We start from the raw sequence: 27,434 nt of genomic DNA on the forward strand, positions 1-27,434 counted from the left end.
GCTGCAGACTGTGGATGAAGCCCTCTGTCCACTCCCACTAAAACCAACTCAGGGCAGAGCCACCTTCCCCAGTCCAGAGCAGACAACTCTGTAGCTTATGTCCTCCATTGCAGGGCTGCTGCTGTTCTGTATAGGAAGGAGAAGGTGGTCCCTGCTCATTGTGCAATCCCAAGCAGGGAGGGTTCACTTTCAATAGTGGTGGAGCTGCCATGAAAAGCACTTTCTCCAAGTGCTTTCCTTCACACATACCAGCCCCCATCAGGGAGAACCTCTTCTGAGTCTGCAATAGTGGATGAGGGGAGTGGGACATGATCACCTCTCCATGTCTATTCCTGGCTGCTGGTGCTGCCCCCTTTCAGTGATTGGTACCACATCTATGTTTCCTTTGTCCCAGGGGGGGCTTTGGTGAGCTGAGTGCCCACCCATACAAGTGGCTGAAAGTTAGATCTCCAGAGGTCTGAAAGCTCCCCTGGGACCCACTGGTCCTCTGCACCTGCCAAAGTCAGAGCGGATTGTAGGAGATGTTTGCGGGCAGTCTGGTGGTGCAGCAACTCAAGGACAGAGAATCTTCTGGCAGGGCAGAAGTCCACCATAGGTGCCATATATAGTATGGTGCCATCTTAGCTTAGATCTGAGGATAGTGAAGGCACACATGTGTGAGCTGGTCACCTGGTTCTTTGACCCTGAGAAGTTCTCAAGTTGCCACCAACAGCATTGCACAGTCACAAGAGCAGAGGGACTCCCTAAGAGTTTGGTGGTCTGCAGATTGTCACAGGGGTGAGGGGAACAGAGAAGCACCCCCACCTATGTTTTCCGTGAAGTCTGAGTTCCTCGGCTGCCAGTCTCTCAGACTTTGCTGCTTTTTAAGTGTGTGCAACCCTGCTTCTTCCATTAGGATTTCTGACAGGTACTGGCTCTCTTCCCTCAATATTCCATTTAGGACATGCCCATTCACCAAAAACTTTGACCTAGTTTTTGAAGAGAACTGGTATCTGATGTCCCTAGTTAGCCATCTTGAAAAAAACGAATTACAAATATTTTTAGAAAGCAAGAATGGCTTACTAAAATAAGGTTAGTAAGGAGAAATAAGGTTACTGCCTTATTTCTCAAGTCTTCACTATTATTCTTTTCCCATTGACTGTCTCTTTCATTTAACATTATTTCCCAAAGAATTTGGTATTTGTTACTATTATGGCTTTATCACTAGGCACAAAAACTTAATAGATGGTCAATTAATGAATAAATGGAAAAAAGGGAGCAAACAAGGGAGGGAGAGCAGGAAAAATGAAGGCAGAATCACTGAGGTCCAAATCATTACCTAAACACTTGTTAGGATTATATAAGGTCATATGGTATATAATATTAACATCACTCCTTGGTAAGAGAGAAAAAGAAGCAAGAAATAAATGAAATATATAATTACATTATAATGTATAATTATATATTTATATAAACAATATATATTATATATAATATAAAGTATATATAAATATATAATTTTATATGTATTTATATATTAAATTGATATATTTATTAGGTATATATATGTTGTAATAAATGTGAGAATGATTCAGAAGCATCTTGCTAAAGGTCTGGGAAAAGGGGAAACTAGTCTGAAGAACTTAATTAGGACTATCATCTTTGGCTGAAGATCTGGTTGGACACTAAACTTGGGCTGTTGTGTTCTCTCTCAGATACCAGCTAGGAGAGCCCCGAGTCTTACTGTCTCTCTCATGACCATACACTGGGTCATTATACAAGTTTCAACACATTTCAAATAATGAAAATTATACAGGCAGGTTTCTGTCCAAAATTCAGTTAAGTTGGAAATATTTAACAGAAGGAAATTTACAACAAAAATATAACCCCAAAACTACCATATATTTGGAAATATGTAACAATTAAAAGGAAAAGAGGAAAACTCGTATCATTCACACATGAAATAATTGTATATTTAAAATATAAAAATAATAGACTATATTTGAATTAATAAGAAGTTAAAAGTTTCCTGTAATTCATAATCAATATAAAATCAATTGGTTTCAATATACTATCATCAAAGAGAAAATACATAAAAGCTGCCATTTACAGTATCTTAAAAAAAAATCAAATCTTAGAAGTGAATTTAAATAAAAATGTATAGACCTACACAGGATGAAGGTGTACAACTTTATTATGAGACATTAAAAATACCTGTAGCAAGTAAATATTTGTAAATAAATGGAGGGAAACACAATGCCCATTGATTAGAATAGTTGATATCAAAAAGCATAATTTCTAAAACTGATTTATAGATTTATATTTAATATCAAGTAAAGTTACAATAGAATATTTTAATGGCTTTTTACAAGCTTATTTAAATTTTTAAATAAAAATGCAAATGGCCAAGAATAGTCAGACACTTGAAAAATATGAACAAATGAAGGGTATGTCCTCTTAGCATCAAGATGTATTATAAAACTCTAATAATCACTGCAGTGTAGTATTGGATCAGAAATAAATAGGTCAATATGACAGAGTAGAGAGTTCAGAGGGGGAAAACCCTCACATGTATTGCAGTTTTATTTATGACAAAAATGGCACTATAGAGCAATGGGAAAGGACAGTCTTGATGATAAATAATGCAGAGACAATTGTGTATCTATATGAATGAAATTAGGCCCCTAATCCACACCATACCACACATATGTATGAGGTAGATCAATCTCAATATAGTAGACAAAATGTAAACTTAGAAGAGCATATAGGAAAATATCTTAAAAGACCTTGGAATAAGTAAATTTCCTTAAAACAAGAAATATAAAGCATTAAGCATAAAGAAAATGATTATTAAACTTCACTATATTATTTTTAAGAACTTTTGTTTACCAGAAGGTACTATATAAAACATGAAAAAATAAGTCAGAGTGGAAGAAGATAGATGTAACTTATAAAATGCAGAAAGGACTGCTTTCTACTACAAATCAACGAGTAAAAGAAGGCAGACAACTCAATAGAAAAATAAGCAAAAAACATGAACAGGCATTTCACATAAAGGGACATTTTCTAAGTTACCAAAATATATACATATAGGAATATGCTTGACTTCACTATTATTATTCACAGCTATTATTGGGGAAATGCAAATTAAATAACTCTATATGTATGATATTGGTCAAAATGGAAAAATCTGACAATACCAAGGATTGGTGAGGATATAGGGCAACAAGAAGTCTCCTACAATGTTGGTGGTAGTATAAACTCTTACAAGTTGAGTATCACTCATCTGAAATGTTTATGACCAGAAGTGTTTTATATTTTGAATTTCTTTGGATTTTGGAATATTTATTTATGCATTATAAGGTATCTTAGTAATGGGACCCAACTCTGAACACGAAATTAATTTATGTTTTATATACACCCTATACACATAGTCTGAAGGTAATTTTATACAATATTTTAAATAATTTTGGGCATAAAACAAAGTTTGTGTGCATTTAACCATCAGAAAGCAAATGATGTGGACAATCATCTCTGGTTGTTTGTCATTACCATCACTCCTGACTGAATTTATATGCTACTAATAAGCAATCATTTTCTTACATTTATTCACATGTAAGTACTGAACAGTAACAATTATGACATACCATTAAGATAGTAAAATGATGTGTTCAAGGTAACTTATGATGTCATGTTGACATGCAGAAAGTTTTGGATTTTGGAGCATTTCGGATTTTGCATTTTCTGATTACCATCTGTGCACCCACCTTGGAAAACAGTTTGGCAATGTCTTATAAAGTTGAAGATACACATATCCTGTGATCAGCAATTCTGCTCTTAGTTGTACATCCTGAAGAAATGATAATTTATGTGCAGCCAAGTACACACACCAGAATATTCACAATAATATTGTTTGAAACTGTCCAAACCTGGAAATAACTCAGGTGTCCAACTAAAGCAGCAGGTACGTATAAATTGTGACATATTTATACAACTGAGTTTTTACTTAATATATTTGTTATATGTTATACTGACATAATAATGAAAATTATATACATCTTATAAACAATGTTGGGGAAAAAAGCAAGACAAATGAAAACATATAGTAAGGTTCTAATTTCATTCATATAAACTTAGATGAATAAAAAAGCTGAATTATATTAATTTCTGCACTTCTAAGACAATTAAAAAAAGAATCTCTTAATATTTGTATCTGGAGGAGTTACAAGATTTTTCATAAAATTGTTTATTAATTCCCCAAAACTGGAAATAAGCAAAACACCCATTAGCAGTACAATGGACAAATAATATGTAGAATGTTTTTGTAAGAGGATAAAATACATAGTATAATATCAATTGAATTACAACATATAATATGTTGTAAATCAATATACAACACAATAAAATAGAATATAAATATATGAATGAACTGCATGGACCCACATTAACATGGATGCATCTCAGATGTCAGCTTTTCTGGTCTTTTCTAGTTTATTGTGGCAAATTTACTTTTACCTGCCTTGTGCTCTCAGAGAACACTTATGTAATACTAGAATAATACTTACTTAACTTCTTGAGTGCCTTGCTCTCTTTCTGAACTGAAAAATTTTTAAGGGAGTTTCTTACTTCTGCATCCTGACCAGGCCCACTTTGCACAGAACAGTAGCTGATGGGCATGATCACCTTTGCTGGGTCCTCGTGAAACTCTTTGGTACCCAGTGGCCCTTCGATACTTGCCAGACATAGTTTATCAGAACACTTCTGACATCCTCCTTCTCTCCCCTCCAAAGTTTCCTCGGTCCTCTTATCTCTCTCTCTTGTTCAAGTAATGCCCTGCTGTACTCTCCTATGCTTTAAATGCTGAGGTTATGTGCACTGTGCTTATTTTTTATTTCACATCTTAATTTAATCCCTAAAACCTGTAACTTTGTTTCATTACCTTTACAGTTTTACTTCTGTGACTCTGATTCTGTCCTTAATTATGTTTGAAATTAGTATTATCTTCATATTGTTTTTTATCTTATGCTATGAGATAGCCTTTGTTGTATTCTACAGATAGAAAATACCCAGTATGTATGTGCATACCAGACACAATAATAGATCAGGGCATTTTTTTCCTATGAGCCAAAGTAGCCTCAGAATCCTCTCAACATGTTGTTGTAAGAAGCTACTACAAATGGAGTTTACATGCAGCTGAGATCTAATTGCCATTCCAGCTTTATTTCGTTCTGTGACATAATGACAGATTAATGTTAAATCACTTTTACTTTAAAAAATCCGTCCCGTTCTTAATAAATTATAATGGTTTCCTTCTGAGGATCAAGTACTACTCCCTAGCGTGGCACCTAAAAGGCTTCCTTATCCTTTCAAATTACTTTCCTTCTTACCACACATTATACAAGCTCTCCATCCCAGCCAGACAAATCCATTTATGGCTCCAACATCTAACTTAATCATCTCTGGGTCTAAGCCTCTATTTGGATTCTCATAACTAGAACCATCTCCCTTTTCTTCCAATCCAAATTTTATACTTTTTCTGAGGTTTAATAGAGAAGTAAAATATATTGAAGGTACACACTTCTTTTCAATCTTGTTAGGGAGAAAAAAGTCAACTAGATCTGTATGGAAGAATTCTCAGTCAAGTGCAGACTGGGATTCAGTATCTTCACCTATAAAGTGGAACTCATAGTAATAGTGAAACAGAGAAATTACCACATGCTTTAATCAATCACATATTGCCTATATGGTTATAGAGTCATTTTATTTATGCATATTTTCCTCCTAACTAGATTTTAAGGTAAATAATGCATTTTTAATTTCCATTGTATTATCCTTCGTTGTCCAATGAACAAAATATTTGTATAGCAATTCACAGGGCATTATTCTCAATAACTAAAATAGGTAATAGACAAACACTCTACTCTTCATTTTAAAATAATTAAAATAATTACCAGAACAGTCTTCATTTTACTGATGAAGTTGAGGCCCGTATGGTAGACTTAACTTGCTCTGGATCATGCAGCTAGTTAGGGGTAGTATAGGCAGGACTTAAGTCCCTGTTGAAAGTAGGCTATATACATGAAAGGGGATACTTAAAATTGAGATTCAAGAGGATTGGTCTAAATGCAGCCTGCATGGAAGGAAGCAAGAATGATAGGGCGATAATAATCTAGAGAAGAGGAGTGAAGTTTCTATCTTCCTCTTCTTTGGTCACCAGGTTATGAAAATGGAGATGAAGGACTCAAAAGAGATTTCAGCAGTGTAATGAACACCAGCTGGAACTGTTTGGAAGTTGGAGTAAGGGAGAGAACAATACAAATGATAATTCTGAAACTTTGAAACTCTCAAACTGGGAATAATAGGGAAGCCAGGAAAACAGCTAAAAGCAAAAGTGAGTTTAGGTAGGACAATGGTAAACTTAAGCTAAATGAAGTCATCCAGGAGACATCAAGTGGGTTTTGGGAACTACAGAATAGATCTAGAATTGATTAAAGGAAGAAAAGACATAAACTGAGTAAGGGAATGGGCAAGAAGGAAGAGATTTAAAAATAGCCCTCTCCCCTAAAAATCGTTTCAGAAGGAAAAGATTTGTAGTTGAGCACATGATAGAATAATCAAAATATATGAAGCAGGGTTACATCAATTATGAAGTGGAAATCATGCTATTTCTCTTAGTAAAAATAAAAATTTCTCAATTTTTAGAGACATCTTCCATTACCACTTTTAGTAGTTTGAGTCTTCAAAACACTTCAGTCATTTATGTCAATACGAAGAGGCACTCTGTTGAGGTCTTTCTTAGCATTATGACTTGCTGTGTCTACCTCCACTGCCTAGTCATCTACTTAACTTCCAATCATTATCAAGTCTCAGCTCACATATCACATTCTTCCATTCACTCCTGCATTAATTCATGCTCTTGTTCACTCAGTTAATCTTTCTTGTACATATTGAACATCTAATAAATCCTGGGCACAACAATGAATGCTGGATATTCAAGGATGAAGAAAGTACACATGAATTCTGCCATCATAGACCTTGAAATCTAAACAAGTTCCCACCCTTATTACTCATTTCCCAAATAAACAATGCAGGTATATTAGTTTCCTATTGCTGCTGTAATAAATTGCCATGAGTTTAGTGGCTTAAAACAGCATGGATTTGTTATTTTACAGTTCTAGATGACAGAAGTCACTGAAATGAGTCTGGAGATAAAATCAAGTTTTGGCAGGGCTGCATTCCTTATGGAGGGTCTAGAGGAGAACTCATTTCCTTGCCCTTTCCAACTTTCAGAGGCCATCTGTATTCCTTGGGTCATGGCCCTGTCCTCCATTTGCAAGCTGCCAGTGTGACATCGTCAAATCTCTCCTCTCTCATCTTCAAATCTCAGAAGAGATGTGATCTCTTCTGTCACCACATCTTCTCTGACCTCGAACCTCCTGTCTCCTTGTATGACACTGGGCCTACCTGAAAAATCTAGGATAACCTGCCCATCTCAACATCCTTAAATTAATCAAATCTACAAAGTCCCTTTTGCCATGTAAGCAACATATTCGCAGTTTCTGGAGATTAAAATGCGTGCATCTTTAAGGGGCATTATTCTGTCCATCACACAAGGTCTCCTTCATCTCCATAGCATTTTCTGCACATCTCCAGCCCTCATAACACTTTAATTTACTAGTTCAACTGACTAGTTTCCCTACCTGATTGTGAGTCTGTTGAGGCAGTGATTACTGTCTTCCTTGTTCATCATTGTACTTATATTTTCTAGGACAGTGCTTAGAGTAGGCACTCAATACATCTATATTAGCTGACTGCTGGGAGAAAGGAAGGAAGGAAGGAAGGAAGGAAGGAAGGAAGGAAAGAAGGAAAGAAATGTTCAATAATATGTGCACGTGTTTTCCAAAGGCAATGCTGTGGTTTGTCTTCAATATTTATCTTCTTATTTTCTTGAGAAATTCGAGATATAAATCTGCTTTTCAATAGTTAATTGATATCAACAGAAAATACCTTCTTTTAAAAAATTATGAGTTACTCACAGACTGTCAAGAATCTTTGAAGTATATAAAAAGCACTCTTAAATTATACAACTATGAATATTTTTTAATTAAAGAAGTTAATGAATATTCCACAGGAGAGAGCTGGCTTCCACAGTCTGGAGTTAATTACCCACCCACACCTGATGGTTAATTTCTTTCTGAAATGTTGTTTTTGTGTAGATAAAGCCCATCATTTAACACATTCCACATGGGTATAGATTAGTTGTCTCCTTTGCACATGCTCCAAGCTTACCTCATTTTGCTTAAGGCAGGATATTAGCTGTGCATTCACTTTACTCTTTTCGAGGATTATGTGATTTTTATTGCTCTGGTTGATTTACTTAGGAGTATAGAACACAAGGTTATAGCCATAAAATTAGTGCAATGGCAGAACTGAAAGGATACTGTGTAAAAGAAAACTTCACTTATTTTTGGAAAAATGTTAGAAATGTCCATTGTATTTAAATTTTCATTTGGGTGAATGGGTAACTTTACCATTAAGACTGTGTTTTTTCATTTAGAAGAAAATCATGAATTGCCTCTCTTAAAATAGCTTACTTAAATTATTATCCACAACTACAAGGCATGAGCCTATTGTTTTGCTTTACTTTATTTTTATTTTTGGATGGCCTGAAAACATACAAATACTTCAATTAAAGGGATAGCACAGAGGAAGTTGGATAAAAAAATAAAGACGAAGCAAACATGGCATGAACACACTCTCAGACAATGGAAGGGACATTTTAAAATCACTATTGATAAAGCCCCAAACACTTTCAGAGTTAATAATCTATCATCATGTACATTATGAGATAATTACAAGAAAATAAAGGAAATTGCAAGTACAATTTAGAAGTGAAATATGGTAGGATAGAAAAGGAACAAAAACTTGTTTAAGAATTTTCAATACCTTTTAATCACCATTTTCTAGTCAATTAAATGCAGTTATCAATCTCTGTAAGTAACATATACACAGATTGTTTTTCACTGTAATATTTTTTTAAGTTCAGAATGACAAATAAGTTTTTGATCAGCTAGTAGTGGCTTCCTGAAGCACTGAATTGATGGAAATTGTAAGATCTTGTTTGACCTCAGTGGAAAAAAATATCAAAATTCATTAGCCATGTTTGCCATGGCTGTGGATAGGGATGATTGAACTCATGTCAGACAGTTATAGATAATAATTTATGGAGCATATTCCAGGAAAAGCAATGCATTGAAATATTTTCCAAATAAAACAACTGCTAATATTCTTTCAGATTACAGTTTCTTTCTAGCAAGCCTGTCTTATAGACATTACTATTATGTTTGGTAGTAAATAAATAATAAGGCTTAAATATCTTAGAAAAATTCATAATCTATTAATTCTTAATATTTAAGTTAAATATGAATGCTAATTTTTTCTATGGAAATTTTTGAACAAATAATTTTAGATTGCAGATTATTTTGAAATATGTACTATTTTATAAAAGAGGTATCATTTGGTAAAAACAAGGCTGTATAAGTGGATAAAAAAGGACAAAATTTGATATCAATTTGTGTCATCATTGTTATTTTAAGATGTATTGTCAAATATGTCAGTGGTTTAAGTCTTTCATTTAATCAAAGCCATTGGATTTTTAAAACTTACTGATGATTATATTTAATAAGAGTACCCACGTTTAAGCAGTGATATGCTGGTGAATAACAAATGATTCTTGGAGTGGGGATATAAGGTCGGATGGTGGAGAAGTTCTGATCTGTAGCATTTGCCAATTTCCATGCTGTAAATATTTCTACTATCACTGATTTTAAGCTACCAACATGCTGTCATTAAGCATGGAAGATATATACACAACTGACTTTCAAGAACTGGCATCATCTGGCCCCAACTCATTACTGACTTTAAAGAAACCATATAAATTTTATTTTCTAAAAAAAGTTTGAAAAAGTCAGTGTAAGAAATCTTCAAATATTAAGCTCCAATATACATTGTAAACATGATTAGTCTTACTAATTTTTAAATCTTACTTTGTAAGAAAACATCTAACTCCATTATATATATTTTACCTATGTATATTATATAAATTTTTTATGTTTTCTCACAAAGTTTACCTAATATTTAATTGTTAGATATTTTTATACTGTGAAAATTTAATAGAACATTTCCAAAAATGCATTTATGACCAGTCAACATTCCACTGTTGATTAGAACAGGTACTCTCTGCGTAGAGTATTTTTCTATTTCCTGCAGTCTTAATACTTTCCTATCTCTGATAAGAAGCCAGGGCATATTATACCTGAAAATATAAATAAAAGCCTCTGCATTAGTAGAGGTAAATCTTATGTTTAATCAGGCAAATAATGAATGATAATGATTACAGTTGAGTGGTCAGTAGATGAGCTATGTTGTGGCTATTTTCAATTTTGCTTGAGGTTCTAGTTTACCATTTCAGGCCTAAGGAAACATAGCCTGAATGTCCACTAACCACTTAGCCCCCCTTGCCCTGGGAGAAACAGCAGAACAGAAGGCACTACTGGAGTACCTGGCATATAGTTGGTCCTCATTAAATGGTTGAATGGGAGCAGAGGGAGTTTGAGATCTTAAGCTGTCATTAGTGTTTGATTAAGGCTGTCCACATGGTTAGAATGCATACATGTCTACATTACTTCTCCTTTTTGGAATCTGATATATCCTGCAAGGCTGCTTTTTGCATTGTCTTCCCTGATTACTCCAAAGAGACTACTCTGTTTTGTAAATTCACATTTTTATTCATTTTATCATTTTAATCATGTCATTTATATACCATTGCTATCCTTGACACTCAAAAGTATTATAAGCTCCTAAAGAAAGGAATAAGACCTCACTCATATTTGTTATCACCCACTCCTTAAAAAAATTACTCCTTAAAAGTTACTGATTATTTAGTGTTATTATCCACTCCTTCTTGAACATAGTACAAACATAACATAGTTATTATTCAGTTAATAGCATGTTATTGGATTAATATAAATACGGATCTAAAGATGAAACTGAAAACCAAGTCTTATACCTGACTACCACTTTTCAAATACATAGAAATTACTTTGTAGCATTTCTCCTTTTCCTAACAGTTACTGTCATATATAAATTTTCAGTGTTCATTTTTTATTTTACTGCTTTTTTTAAATCTGTAAGCAGGATTTTTTTTTTTTTTTTAGAGACGGAGTCTCGCTCTGTTGCCCAGGCTGGAGTGCAGTGGTACGATCTCGACTCACTGCAAGCTCCACCTTCCGAGTTCACGCCATTCTCCTGCCTCAGCCTCCCGAGCGGGATTTTTTTTTAGTCTCGCTCTGTTGCCCAGGCTGGAGTGCAGTGGCGTATCTCGGCTCACTGCAAGCTCCGCCTCCCGGGTTCACGCCATTTTCCTGCCTCAGCCTCCCGAGCGGGATTTTTTTTTAGTTGCACTATTTCCCTCATATTTTCTCCCAACTTGAGAAAGAACCACAGTCCCACTTTTATGTAGCCACTATACAGAAAAACCTTGAACATTTTAAATGGCAACGCTATTTAAATTAAGAATTAATTTTTTCAGAGAATTTCATAATAATTAATGAATTTGAATTTAAGTGATAGACTTTGCCTACAGTGGTGGGGGAATCAGCATATGTGATTTGCTCTGAAAGCCACGTCACTCCTCGGAGGGACCCCAAATGTGGCCTGTCACTGTTAAGAAATAGGTCATATCATGTAAGGAAATCGTGGCCCTAAGAATATCAATCAAAAAGAGGTCATGAACTCCTAAGTAAAATCTTGTTGTTTTCATCAGGTAGATTCAGAGGCCGATTTACTATGAACCGAATGAAGCTTAATTTTCAGGGCCTGTCATACAGATCCCTTCCAAGGCTGTGGGACAAGCCCTAGCAATGGAGTTTTTTTTTTTTTAGTGTGATTCCAAAATTGTATACGCTTCAGGCACCACAAAACGGGGCTCTACTCCGGGCATACCTACTAAGGAAACATTGTGATATTGTGGAAAAGGTACTATTCAGAATGTCTAGAGACTTTGCTTCTGTCTGTGTTTAGCACTAACTTGCCAGATATTCTTTAAAAATTATTTAAACTTTTAAACTGAACCTCAGTTTGTCCATGTATGAAATGATACTGGTAATTAACCTATTTTGTCTTCTTCTTTGAGTCATGTCATAATCACCTGAAATTGCATTCCAGTAATACAAAATCAGAGAGTTCAGGAATAATTAATAATTTACTGAAAAATGTAAAAATTAAAAGTGTTTAGAATTACTGTTGTTAAACTTGAGGCCACTGTTACCCTCCCACCAGTCAACAAAGCCAGCAGCAGAAATCTCTTAAAATTCTCCCTAACTCAGGTCTCTGTTTCTCCTACAGAAGAAGCTTCACAGTCCTGCCCTAATGAGAAGTGTTCTTTAATCCTGGATTGCAGTGGATTTACCTTTTTTGACTCTTCTGGAGTCTCCATGCTTGTTGAGGTATTTATGGAACTTGTGTTTAGAACTGTTTCTTCCCTTTTGTTCAGTAACAGGGGTTTTCACCACCTTCTCTCCATAGTCTTGAGCCTGCTTGTTGCAATACTCATCTCACCCCATTATTTACAAAGGACGTAGAACTTTGCCCACCATCACTGTAGATTTGTTTTCAGGAGATCCTATTCAGCTTCTAGTTGTATGTATGTGTGAGGGTCAGGGATAAGAATATTTGCATGGGGTAGTCAGAGAGAACAGTACATAGACTTGAGATACAGTGGGCATAGGATCTCCTATGCAGTCAATTTACAAGGATTCTAGGAAGGAGAAAAGCCCATTCTAGAGCACAGGCTGCATAAGTAAGTGCCTTGATGATGGCAGGAGGTTTTCTCTTACATCACGGTTGGGTACAGTTTGGCCTAATACCATTTCTGGTCTCACAAGTAGTGCCCAATGCAGGGGCTTTTCTCTGTTCTCTCAGGCAATGGTGCTTCTTTCTCTACCCTATGATCTCCATGTGGTTTCCATGATCCAGGTATGCAAAAAATAACACTCCACTTATGGCTTTAAAACTGACACAGCTTCCAAACCTCATTTCCACAGATGGAAGAACACCTAATTTTGCCAATTCACAGAAAACTCAGACACTTCTAAGATTTTTTTACCTCCCCCCCTCCTTTTTTTTTTGAGATGGAGTCTCGCTCTATCGCCCAGGCTGGAGTGCAGTGGCGCGATCTCGGCTCACTGCAAACTCTGCCTCCCGGGATCGCGCCATTCTCCTGCCTCAGCCTCCCGAGTAGCTGGGACTACAGGCACCTGCCACCACGCCCGGCTATTTTTTTTTGTATTTTTAGTAGAGACGGGGTTTCACCATGCTATCCAGGATGGTCTCCGTCTCCTGACCTCGTGATCCGCCCGCCTTGGCCTCCCAAAGTGCTGGGATTACAGGCGTGAACCTCCTTCTTTTTTTAGTAAATACTAAGTCAACAGGGAATTCACCTTCTTTCTTATTTCTTTTTGTTCTTTCCCTCAATACCCTGAATTGGTGGTGGTGGGACGTCTTGAGGGTGGGGCAGCATCTGTTCTTTGGTTTCCCCAGTCTTCTGCCAGCTTCTGAGCCTGTGAATCGGCTCACCTCATCTTCAGGTGTTTACTTCCCAGAGGTTTTCTTACTCAGACCACCTAGAGCCTCCCTGCGTGGCTTGACATGGAGCCAAATACTTAATTAAAACCTTATGGAAATTTCTAGAGTTCTTTCCTCACCATTGATCTCTCCCTGAGCTCTGGTTGTGTCTGTGCAGCTCAGGGAAGCTGCCACATTTTTATTGGGTCCCCCTCATCATGCCAGGACCCAGAAACTGCTTTGCGGCAGAAAGCTGCCATGATCGGAGTGCTCACCCCATTTGTCCACCTTTCTCAGGAAACTCAGCCACCCTGTGCTGCCCTGCCTGGTGCCGATTGTCCAAACACGGTTGTTGTATATTTTTGTCCAGTTGTGTACTTCTTTGTGGAGGAGGGGATAGTCTTGTATTAGTTACACAGCATGGTCAGAAAGTGGAAACCAGACATTGACTTTTAAAGGATTCAGATCAGAATCCTTGAAAAGGTCTCATGTTGTGGACTGGGATTGTTTTCTTGTGGTGTAGCATACCTTGTGTCTCTATTCATTTATATCTTAAATTTACTTTGAAATGTCCAGCCTTTCAAACTCAGGATAGTACAAAGGTCAACATTAGTGTTGCTTTCCTGTGAAGATACGGGTGGGAGTGTGTGGAGGGGAATTGCTTAGTATGTGGAAGTCACAGCATAGTCCCAGCTGCATCACACTAGCTAAGGTGTGGGGGACATCATCTCACTTCTCTGGATCTCAGTTTATTCATTTTGTAAAAATGAGGCAGCGATTTTGTTTCAGAATTGGCAGATATTTCGAAAATAAATAAATAGTTTAAAACAATTCAAGTTTAAGTATCAGAGGCCTGAAATCTAGTGGCTATTTTTAGCAAGTCGCCCTTTCTCCCCACCTAATATATTTTTATTTTCTTGTGGTTCACTATAAAACCTTTTCACGGTTGGACTTAGGATTCAACCTGAATACTTCATGTTTTCTTCTAGCTGAACCTAAATTGTAAACACATGGTTCCTCTTCACAGGAGGGCCTCTTGTATTCGGCATTTTTATTTACTCTATGTTCCTAAAGTCTACAAGAGTCTCTTATAATTGTGTGTTTAAGGCTCTTCTGGGGTGCTCATTGAAAATGCAGTGTTCTGGGTTCTGGTTCTGATCTAGGAGCTTCATTTTAAACACCCATAGGTGATTCTGATGCAGGGGGCTCAAGGATCCTATTTTGAGAAACACTAGAATTTTTTTTTTTTAAACTGGGAAAGGCCAGTATGGTTTTTGTTGTTGTTGTTGTTCAATTCCATTTTAAATTGGTTTCTGAAATTATTAGCTTCCTTCTCTAGATATTACAAACAGGACTTAGGGTTAATAAAGAAAGAAGGAGAAATGGTTACCTACTCCCACTGAGTTTAGGATCCACGGCTGACAATTCAGAGAAATTCAAACAATCTTGGCACTGGACATGTTGAAAAAAGACTTATTTTTCGTCATTCATCTTAGTGGTTTTAAAGATCTGTACACTGGAATGACAGGATCAATCAACTGATGCAATTTATTTTTAAATTGGCATAAAATGACATTCCCTTAGCCAGGTGTGTTTTATCTATATATACAAAACCAGCAGTTTTGTATCAGTTTGCCCTTTTAAATTTACTTATTATTCCTATTTTCTTTATTTCATTATGGTTACAGTAACAGCATGATCTATGTTAAGAACATAGACTTTAAAGATAGACTAAGCCTGGTTCCAAATATCATCTATGTACTAGTTCTGTGATCTGGACTTAAGTGTTTGCTTGCTTTTCGGTAAACTGGAAGTGGAAATACCCACTTCATCAAGTTGTTGTGAGGCTTAAAAATGATGTATTGCATATAAAACACCTAAGAAAGTGTCTAGCAGTTAGGAAGAACTCAATAATGCTAGTTTCTGTTATTTTTTCTCATTTTAAAAATGTCATTTCTTAAAGTGTAAATAATATCATTGCATATTATTTCTTAGTTCCAGCCACCATGGAAGAAGGTTCAGAGTAAACAGCCACAAGGACTCTTCAGCCCTGCATGGCTTCATGCTTTCTAACAACACTCCTTGCATTGTTTTCTTAGTTGCTTTAGCATAAGAAACGTTCTCTTAGGAGTTGTAGGTTGAAGGAAGTAGGCTGACTTCTCTTTGTTCTTTTACGTGGGACATTGAGGAGATCAGTGAACTGGAGATTATATTTATCAGCATCAACAAACCACCCATAGCAATGTGTTTATGTTTCACTGAGTTTAAGAAAGAGTCAAACACTGGGAGGTCACCTTGAATTAATCATTTTAACTTGCAAAAATGGGAGCCATTTATTCAATGGCAAAGATGCAGTCCATGCTTTTTGCTGTTTTCTCATTTATGCTTAGTAATATATCTCCCATTATTTCACAATTCTTCTCACATAGAACTTCTTACTGCTGGAAGAATATGAATGAAATTTTGAATGTACAATGCACACTATTAGAATATATTGTAAATGCATCTTTCTATACTTTATGTGTAAGATATCTATTATATAACGAAATCCATCCTCTGGTAACTAAAACGCCTAAATTTACTTTTACAGAAGTTCATAGACTGACTTTGATTTGGGTAAATTTAAGATCAGAGCCTTTAATAAGTTGTTTCTGCTTGAGATTTTCTAGGACTTAAAAGAGGCAAAACTCTTAAAAGAGGCCAAACAAATGAATTAGGATCTCTCATCTTGCATTCCTTTTAAAATGGAAGTTGGGTAATCAAACTTGGCTTGGATTATAGTGAGGTTCTCAATTTAACATTCATGCACCGGGTTTGTAGAGCCCGTGAATATGTCCAAATTATTGTAAAATATTAAAGCAAGCAGTAGGTCCGCAGCTTTCTTCACTTTCACAAATGGGTCCTTGTCTTCTATTAAAAGAGGTTGAAAACAATTTTATATCATTCTTATAGGGCAGCAGAGGCACTGTTTTTACTTTTATTAAATGATGTGGAAAAGGTAAGCAGTCAAATTTAGTTGCAATAAAGGTAGATGCCCTGCTGTATTAATCTTAGTCTTTTAGACGCTTGCCAGATTATGCCTGACTGTGTAACAATGCCTCCCTCTGGTGGTTTGACTTCGTAAACATCGGCTTTAAAGAAAGTTTGATTTCTTCTGAAGCCCATCTTATTTCCTCCTGCTGGCTATTCTGAATTAATTGTGGGTATCCTATTTTAATTCTTCCAGGTTTACATGGACTGTAAAGGCAGGAGTGTGGATGTATTGTTAGCCCATTGTACAGGTAAGAGAATGTCCCTGACTAACGTTGAATGTGATTTTTCTGCACTTCCACATGTATTCTTATATCACTTGTGCTTTCTTGAAGCTTCCTTGATAAAAGCAATGACGTATTATGGAAACCTAGACTCAGAGAAACCAATTTTTTTTGAATCGGTATCTGCTGCAATAAGTCATATCCATTCAAATAAGGTGAGTTGATTAAGTTGGCCTAAAGGAGTTATAAGAATATTCAGAATATAGAATCGAAGCTTTGCATCTTTTATATTAGCTTATTACTCCATTGGCATCTAAAATCTGTTAGCCCCCCCACCCCACCCCACCTCAGACTTTCTATTACAGGTAAAAGAATGTTTCCATTCTTTTTTTAGGCCAGTTATAAACTGTTGTTTGATAACTTGGATCTTCCAACAATGCCACCGCTCTGAGGACTGGGTGGTTGCCTATCATTTGCAAACTGCTTACTTGTACAACAAATGCTTCTTCCAGGATCTACTGTCCTGGGGACTTGAATCCATCTTTCTCAAATATAAAAACTCTAAATATGGCCTTTTAAGTTTTTTCTGCTCTGATATCTTGCCTCTAAGCTTATATTGCCATCTTTGGAAATACTGTTTGTAGAGTCTAGTGCTCACATGATCTGAAGTGTCAAAGTTATTTTACAAATGCTGGGCTTATGGTTTAGTTTTACAATTGTTCTTAGAGCTTTAATTTCCTGCAATTTTTCCTTGAGTTTTGAATTGTTTTGCCTTTCCTCACCCCTAGAATAACATTTGGTGCCTCGCAGAGTCATCCCTATTGTATACAATCAGAACAGTATGTATTTACAAAATAATAATAACACTATTATTATTAAATCTAACATATATTGAATGCTCTCATTATATTCCAGGAATATTCTAAAAGCTTTACTATGTTGTTTAACTGAATTTGCCATGACCTTATGAGGTAGATATGATAATTTAACCCATTTTTAGAAACAAGGAAACTGACCAGGGAAATTACACCATCTGTAAGTGGTAGAGCTGGTTGCAGAGTCAGCAGTTTGAGTTTGGACCTGGAGCTTTGAACTGCTCTACTCTGATGCCTCATAAAATGTTCATTTTCTTTGGCTTAGCTGGACAGCTTGCTTCAGTTACTACTGTTCTTTTACTTTGGTACCAATTTAAGAGTTGAGTAAATAGCACATACTTATTTCTTCCTCTGGTATTTCAGAATTTGAGCAAACTCAGTGACCACAGTGAAGTCTGAGACCCTTTTGTCACAGTACAGCTCTTGTCTTTATCAACTGCCTGAAGAGGCCATATGCTGGCATTTTGCACAACTTTTTGGTTGTTTAGATCCTACAGATGACCTCTGCTACAATAAGTACGATGTGACTTAGTAACTGCATAGCAGTTGGAAAGAACTGCCGACTTTTTTTTCTCATTTTTGTTAGTAAGAAGATTCACTTAGTTATTTTATGTAAAAATCAGTATGTGTTTAGTCTTAGTGTCCTGAAGGGTAAACATGGTTTTATTTTATTTTACCATATTATTTTGTGTTGTTTTATTTCTATTGTGCTGTAAGTTGATGTTTAAAATTGAGAAATACTTTTGTCATAGGTAATTTGGAACATTTACAAGCCATTTGTAAAATTTTAAGATAATCTGTAACTAATACATAAAAACAACTTAGCAAATGTGCCATTTTCACACAACTTCTCTCTGTATAGGCCTCTGAAATATCAATAAGGCTAAATATTACTTTACACAGTAAGATGTGAAATTCACAAAAAGTAAGCCAAACAAAACAAATGAAAAACTGGAAATAATTCGTTTCCATATCTTTCCATACATCCATTTCTGAAGTATTCAGGAATGTTTTCATAATAGAAAGAAACGGGTAGCCCAATAAAACCAAGTTCTTGACATTGGTCTGTTTTGCTGTGAATATTGGGAATGCTTAGGATCTTCAGACCCAATAGCTCTAATTTTAACATTTCTACCCAATAAGAGGCTCTGTTTTCCACTGAAGCTTTGTTGGAGAAAGAGAATATGAAAATTACACATTTTATAATTTTTAGATGAGAAAATACCACTAGCAGAATAGCTTTGTGCTATTCCAGTATAAGATGAACTGTAATAATTTTTGACTTCCTTATTTCAGAGATAGTCAATATAATATGTTTATCTATATCCATATGGATGGATAGGTAGGTAGATCTTCATAGATTTTTTTTTCTTTTGTTAGAGGAGAGCTTGATGTGATTATCTGCAAACCAACAGGATAATTGACAAATAAATGCCATAGGCTAGGCTGAACTGTATGTTACTGTTTTCATGCTTATACATATATTTTCAATCACATACAAGTACATAGAATTTCATATTTTAATTTAGCAAATTGATTTACCTAGGAAAAAATTATCACCTTCAAAGATAGGCATAGACACATAATTATGCTTAAGCTTTTAACAGCATTTTAACCGCTCTAAAAATTACCAGAGTAAGAAAAAGCTAGGTACTTTAAAGTGAGTTTGAGAAACAAGTTGAAACTAAAATTAAAATACCAGCCATTTAGGTGCTTTCTCTGGCATCTATAAAAGTAAATTCTAGTGCCTGCCAAGTGATGGATTGTAATGGTCTCTAGCAAATGTGTGGTAAACATTCATATGGCCATTAATTTTAACATTAAATCGTAGGTAGGGCAATGTAGTAAAATGAAAGAGAATTAAGAAAGGTTTCGAATTCTTATAACATATCCAGCCATTTCAATTTTGATTGAAATGAACTACAAAGAATAGTGTTTGTCCCTATGGTAGCCTCAGTCTCTTTATCACTAACTTGGATTGAAATGAGTGAGGCCAACTCACATTCCCATCAAACACTCTTCCAAGGAAAAGCAGAAGTAATAATTGGAGGTAAAGTTTCCTTAGAGAAAATAATTTTATTCTGCTTTGTCCAATTAAATTATTCCAATGGTGGATGGTAATATTCACCATCTCTAATTCATTGGTCACTGGTAGGTAAGCATGAGTTAAGGAAAGTCAGCAATGAAAATATATTTTGCTGTGTATAAATTGACATTTTGCTATGCAACTCCTGTAATTGAATTTGTATAATGCAGGCACTTTCTAATTTATTAGAGATTATGGATCAGTTCTGACATTAAAATCATAGTTAATTGATGGATGGTTTTTATAGTTTGTTGATAAAGTGGACACAGTATTGTCTGAGCAGTTATATTTTAATGCATTTCAGTGTTTATAGTAGAAGTTTAGTGGATAAAACTTTAAGTCCAATAACTTGGGGGTCAAATGCTAATGTTTTATTCAATGTAAAGGAAGACCAAACCATGTACCTTATGAAGACCTTTGTTTTAAGACTTCCACACACCAAGGCTACAATGACTGTTAACCTGGAGGAAGTCTCTGGTATGGAGTTCTGAGAGCTTAAGAGCTAAACATGAGTTTAGACACACAAGATTCTAAAATGCAAATGTTTATTTTGAAACAGGCATTGACAACACAAAAACTGTGTAGTGGTCTTGATGCTGGATTGTTTCTAGAGTCACAATGAATTATTTTTATGAGATTACCTTATTTTTATATATGACAAACTACTTCTATAATACTTATTATGGTAAAATAAAATTGGAAAAAATTAAAACTGACCTATAAGAGTGTTAAGGACCTAATAGAGTGACATATATAAATTAAGCATAAAATATGTAACCAGGAAAAGACTGTTAACATTACATTTATGCAAATTAAATGCCCTTAAATTTCACCATTTGTCTTTCATTTTAAAGGTTATTTGCTCCCGATTATATGATTCAAGTGTTATAAGATTTAGCTTGAACTACTTTGCAGTAATTTATTTGACAGATCTCTATTCTATAAATGTGTAATGTGATGAAGAAAGAGATCTTTCTTTTTTAATGAAAACATTAATGTGTTAATACCCTGTATGGATAATGCTTGACATTTAGTGGTTGCCAAAATATATTAGTATATTGTTGAACATACATTATGCCTTAGAAATGCACATTCTGTATTTTGTGGGATGATAATCTAATTCAGTATAGAATATGCTGTTTGGCAATGAGTTTGTGGCCAGATTTCAAATAGGGAGTTAAGTGGTACTTTCACAATCCAAAGATTTTTAGTTAAAAATCATGTAGTCTAATATGCTGCAGTTATTTTTTATATTTTTCAATGCATTTAATTATCTTTTTTATAATTCTTTGTACTAACTCAGCATGTAACAACCAATTTACATGGAAATAAATCGAAATATGATAACTATTATGCTTAAATGGATTTGCGTCTATTATTTCATAGTATTTACTCTCCTGCAAAGCAAATAATACATACTGTTTCTTGGAATGACCGCAGAGTATTATGTGTTGAATATTCCTGGAAGTATCCATTATTCTTGGTAATTTATTCTTACAAAATCTCAACCTAGGACTGTAAGATACTGTGCCTCAATTTATGGACTGCTGATAAGAATACTTTTTGCTATAAAACTACATTTAGACATACTCTTTTACCAGATTTACATCCTTTGCATTCCAATTTTAATTAATATATACATTTTAATTTTTTATTTGCTTTGGGTCTTCATTATATACTGTTGTTTGTCTTTCCTGACTTCCTAGGCTGAATTCAATATTCTTCAGTCTATTAAAGGCTACTTTTCCAAAGACAAGAAGCAAAGGAAGTCTTCTAGGTGTTAGAGATATGGCAGATAATAAAACAGAAAAAGAATAAAAGCCCTCACGAACTTTGTTCTAACAAGGGAAGACAAAATAGAATACATTTAAAATGCATTTATTGTAAGTTAGATGATAATATGTGCCAAAATGAAAATACATTAAGGAAAGATGACAGGAAGTATGGCAGAGGATAAAGTGTTGCCTTCCTACATAGGGTGGCAGTAAGGTGATAAATGGTAGTGTCTTAGTTCTGGCTGCTATAACAGAATACCAGACTACAGCGCTTAAACAATCAAAAGTTAATTCTTAGTTCTGGAGTCTGAGGAGTCCAAGCTGAAGGTGCTAGTCAATTTGGTTTCTGGTGGGGGCTCTCTTCTTGGGTTGTAGATGGCCACCTTCAAACTATGTCCTCATATGGGGGAGAGAGAAAGAGTGAGAGAGAGAGAGCACTCTTCTTATAAGGACACTAATCTTATTGGATCAGGACCCATTCTTATGATGTTTAACCTTAATTACCTTCTTATAGGTCCTGTGTTCAAATGCAGTCACTTTGAGGGTGAGGGATTAAATTTTGGGGAAACACAATTCAGTCCACAACATTCTAGCCTTCACCAAATTCATGTCCTTATCATATGCAAAATACTTTCATTACATCCTAAGAGCCCCAAAGGTCCTGACTCATTCCAGCATCCACCCACAAGTCTAAAGTTCAAAGTTTCATAAAATATCATCTAAATCATACATAGATGAGAATAGAAACAAGATTAATTCTTATGCAAAATTCCCCTCCAATTGTGAACCTATGAAGCCAGAAAAGCTATAGGCTTCCAAAATACAATGGTGGCATTGTCATAGAAATGATATCCCCATGCCAAACAGGAGAAATAAGAAAGAAGGAAGTAGTGACAGGTCCCAAGCAAGTCCAAAACCTACCAAGGAAAATTCCATCAGACCCAGAAACAAAAATAATTCCTTTTGCTTTGATCCCCCACCTCTTTGACCCTCTGGGGTAGCAGTCCTGCCTCCAGAGTTCCACAGGGTGGTTCCACCAGGTGGTTCCACCCGATCGCTTTGCAGGGTCTTCCCACCCCTAGAACTTCAATTTGAGGCTGTCTGCTCTATTAAAATTGAGGCAATGATCCCACCCTTTGAAACCAAGGAGGCAGCATGGATGATCTCTGAGTTACTTGTGGTGTCATTCTTTCTTTTTTTGAAGAACAGCACATGTTACAGCTGAGTAGCTCTATGGTGGTGTGCTGTAGAACCTAAAAAATCTGATCGCTGTCCTTCATTTTATTCCATCTCTGTCCCCTTCAGTTCAAACTGGCAGTGGTTTGCTGACATAATTTTATCTCTATTTCTGGCTCCTGCTGAGGTGGCTAATAAGCAGATTCATGGTTCATAACCACATTAATCTACTTATTAAATGGTTGTTTAGCCACACCCTTAGTGTTCTCTTCAGAACAAGATTTCTCATTTTATGCAACATGAACAGACTTATAATTTACCACATGTTCAACTTCTTGTTACTTTCTGCTTAACAACTCCTTGTTCAATTCCCCTTTCCCCTCATATTTTACTAAAAGCAGTCAGGAGCAACCAAGTCACTCGTTCAATGTTTTGCCTAGAAATATCCTCAGCTAAACATCCAGTTTTATCACTTGTGTTCCTACTTTCCAAAAAAACACTAGAACATGGTTCAGCCAAGTTCTTGACCACTTTACAACAGGAGTCGCCTTTCCTCCAGTTTCCAATAACATGTTCCTCATTTCTATCTGAGACCTCAGCAGAATGGCCTGTTATGACCATATTTCTACTAACCCTCCATTTAGGATTACTTATTTTTTCTCCAAGAAGATGGAGGCTTTCTCTTTCCTTTTCTTTTTGAGCCCTCACCACAATCGCCTTTAAGTTCATGACAGTCCTCTCACAGCAATCCAGGCTTTTTCTAGCATGCACCTCAAAACGCTTCTTCCACATTTTTAGTTATTTGTTACAGTAGTACCTCACTTCTCAGTACCAAAATCTGTATTAGTCTATTTGGGCTGTTACAACAAAATACCATAGACTGGAGGCTTAAACAACAGGAGTGTACTTCTCTCAGTTTCAGAGGCTACAAGTCCAAGACCAAGGTGCTGGCCAATTTGGTTTCTAATGAAGGCTCTCTTCCTGGCTAGTAGAAGGATGCCTTCTCTCTGGGTCCTCAGGGAGGAGAGAGAAAGAAAGAGTAAGCTCTCTGCTGTCTCTTTTATACAAACACTAATTTTATGAGATCGGAGCCTGACACTTACGGCCTCATTTACCTTTAATTACCTCCTTATAAGTCCTATCTCCAAATATAGTCACATTGGAGATTAGGGCTTCAATATATGAATTGTGCAGGGACACAATTCAGGCAAAAGCAGGGAGTTATGAATTTCCTAGAATTTTGACAATTTTCTCTTTTTTTTCAATCTGAAAACCAGCCTTACTAGAATTGTATTTTCATTTACTGTATGTCATGCTTTTGTATTAAAAACATAATAATTGATCATGGTCTGGTTAAAACATTCTGCTGCTAGAGACAGTAGGTTAGCATAGACATAACTAGTAATACCTGGCTACTCAGATGAGGCTGTGGCCATGAAACAGTGATGTGTTCAGGAATGGGTTTGCAACATGCCAATGGTGATTCAGAAGCTGAGGCATATGATATTCTGGTGATGGTTCCTAATGATTAGCTGTCTCATTAAAGAAGATAGAATTGAAGTAGCTAGTCTCGTTTTCTCTAAGTTATCATACTGTTTTAACAAAAATAACAGCATAGACTTGCTTAATTTCACCAGTTGTCTCAGAGATAGGCACAGAGCACAGTCTTGCTGATAACTTTCCACTTTTTTTTTTTTTTGCTTTCTTTTGTTTTGCTTTTTTTTTTTTAAAGAAGAATGCTCAGTTACTCCAAGTTGATTAAGTTGTTGGAAACAATCTCTTCCTATTCAAAAATCCTTACTTTTTTTTAAAAATTGATTCAGAAACAGGATTTTTTTTTTTTAGACAGGGTTTCTTTCTGTTACCCAGGCTGGAGTGCATGTGGTAGTGTGATCTCAGCTCACTACAACCTCCGCCTCCTGAGTTCAAGCAATTCTCCCACCTCAGCCTCCCATGTAGCTGGGACTACAGACGTGCACCACCACACTTGGCTAATTTTTGTATTTTTTAGTAGAGATGAGGTTTCCCCATGTTGGCCAGGCTGGTCTTGAGCTCCTGACCTCAGATGATAAGCCTGCCTCGACCTCTCAGAGTCCTGGGATTACAGACGTGAGCTACTGCACCTGGCCAGAAATTCATTTTGATCAAACTTATCTCCTTTCTCTTCTATATAATAAAGACTATTCCCTATAGTAAGTGTAGGAAGTTTTTCAGAATTTTTTTTTATTTGGAGCCTCTTGTTTTAAAGAGTCATTTAGAAATTGGCTCATTAATAAGTCCTATAAGTATCCATAAATTACAAGAACAGTTATTACATTAAAAAATAAAATACTTTGATAATCAAGTAAATAAAAATAAAACTAGAAATCTATCTTTATTTCCTTTACTACTAGAGCTACTTTTTAAAATCTTCTTGGTTTCGAAGCAATTTATGGACTCATAAGGCTAGAAAAGTGAGGAAATACAGAACCTCTTTTGGACTAGCATGTGTCTTCCAGATCAAATTTCATATTTAAACGCCTCTCTTTCTATACTTCCATTCACCTTGATTTATATCTTACAGGCTTCTCAAGCTTCCATGCTCCCTATTTTCTTAAATTTGTAGTTAGGGACCTATTGTTTAAATAGGGGTGCCTTCATTTATGCTAACAAAGCCTGAGAGAGAGGAGGAAAGGGAGAGAAGTGAACGCAATTTCTGGGCATTGAATGGATTTTGTGGGGAGAAATAAAGACTGAAGGTAAGGCCAGGTTTACAAAAGATATTTCAGGAGAAAGTTAGTAGGTATGATTGACCCTGTGGTGGTATGATTTCAGGAGTATCTAAATGTCTCCTAAGTCCAAATATCTACTTCACAGTCTTCCAAGAGGCTTGAAGTTCTCATCATTAGTCATTCACTTGGGCTGGAGTAAATAGTATGTGAAAGGAAAAACACATGGAAGCCATTGTAACACATTGTGTTAGCCTTATGAAGAACTAGTTCATCTAAAGAGCTTATAAGACATTGTCCCCAAAGACCTGAAATAACAAAGCATACAATAAATTTTGATGAAGAAGGATGGTTAAGAATATTTTGGGTGCTGCAGAGGACAGGGTTTGGGGTGGTAGCATGGTGCTGGGAGGCAAGATGGGTGGTGAGGGGGAATGGGTGGGGGAGGGGAGGCAGGCTGAGTGACAGGCCTCAGGCATTTTTGGATGACCGGTTCTTCCCTTGCTCCCAACCCCTGGTGACACAGACATGGCAGAACTGGGTTTCATAAAGCCAAACACAATTCTTCCCACACTGCAACTCTTTCTGGGGCTCGGATCTATGCCTTTTGCTTTGCCTCAGGAATTCAAATTTGAGAATAACAGTGTGATTGCCCTAAATGGGATTGACATCTAATTTCTGTCTCATGGAAACCTTTTGTTTTTCCAATTGTCCCTCTTCACCTAGCCAATGAAAACATTGAAGTAGTAAGGGTCTAGCTTAAGAGAGTAGAGGTTTAATCAGTTAAAATCAATCAAATGATGTTGTGAGAGTCCTCCTGAATCTTGTTTGAAATGCGAACCTTATAACATCTACACCAGAATTGTCATGAGTGTTTGTTTGCTAAATGCAAACAGATTCCAATGGCCTACACAAGACTTAGTGAGTCAGGATTTATTTGGGGTGGGCTTGGGAATATGTATCTTAAAATGATAATCCCTTTAGTTTTAGACCCTAAAGTTTAGGATCACAGTCACAAAGACTTTCTTTAGTCTGGTATTTAAAAGAAGCCCTGTACTATAATTCTTAGGTACTTATGTTTTCATCACTTCATCTGTTTCAGCTTGTGCATCAGTCATAATGTGTTGTTGCTGTGTAGTATCCCTATAGTGTTATTCTTAGGTAACAAAAACTGGGTACATAGTTATGTCACATTGCAAAGGACAATGTCAAATTAACCAAAGCCTTTGCTCAATATGATTATGTAAGGTCAGAAAGTATCTGAAACATATTATCCCTATTCATATATTCTTGGGTGACTTACAATAGTTTTCCTAAGACTGGAAGTTGGGATGTAATATCCCTTATCATGGAAAATTTAAATCTTCTCCTTGTTTCACAAATTTATACTTTTCCAACACATATTGATGTAGTCATATAAGAAAATGATCCCATCCTCCGAGTTGCCTCTCATACACATCCACTAAAAATACATCGTAAAAGAAAAGGAGATATTTCCCTTCCAGCCTGAGGCTATATGGGTAATTATTTTCTTTCAACACCTTCATTGAAATTCCCTGTGTAATGCTACCAGAGTGAATTATAGTTAAACCTTTTATTCTGCACATATGGAGCTGGAATAAAGAGATGGTGCCAGCAATATTACTCAGCTACTTTCATTTTGGGGATTGAGGCTGATGTAAACTATCATAACTAGAGAGAAAATGATATTCAATTATGAATCACTGCCAGATGTGTGAATGTATGTCTTCAAGTTTCATTTTCTGGAATATGCTTACTGTAGTTTATTTCTTATTCACTTTTGAAGTGATTCTCATTCCATGGATAATAGATTTAGTGGCATTAAATGTTCAGAACATCCAAAAATTAATAAAATATATATTTGGACTCCCTCTCACAATCCAAAACAGAAATCAGAAACTGATCTAAAGTGTATGTTAGGTAACAATGTTCTGTAG

The 27,434-nt window shown here is 35.8% G+C and overlaps 1 protein-coding gene across 15 annotated transcripts in view; it reads left to right on the forward strand.

Annotated features, from left to right (window-relative positions):
• The window catches only part of SLC26A7 (solute carrier family 26 member 7), a 170,131-nt gene extending 148,963 nt beyond the window's left edge, over positions 1-21,168 (forward strand). For 9 of the 15 annotated variants that reach the window (XM_063816412.1, XM_054657401.2, XM_054657403.2 and 6 more), the window contains 4 exons: positions 12,385-12,485; positions 16,829-16,883; positions 16,968-17,071; positions 17,251-18,088. In XM_063816412.1, the coding sequence (XP_063672482.1) occupies positions 12,385-12,485; positions 16,829-16,883; positions 16,968-17,071; positions 17,251-17,307 (317 nt within the window). In that variant the 3' untranslated portion in view covers positions 17,308-18,088. The other 6 variants (XM_063816410.1, XM_054657404.2, XM_016959667.4 and 3 more) reach the window with 2 other exon arrangements.
• The last annotated feature ends 6,266 nt before the right edge of the window (positions 21,169-27,434 follow it).

The sequence above is a fragment of the Pan troglodytes genome, chromosome 7 (assembly GCF_028858775.2).
Source record: "Pan troglodytes isolate AG18354 chromosome 7, NHGRI_mPanTro3-v2.0_pri, whole genome shotgun sequence".
Classification (NCBI taxonomy): Eukaryota; Metazoa; Chordata; class Mammalia; order Primates; family Hominidae; genus Pan; species Pan troglodytes.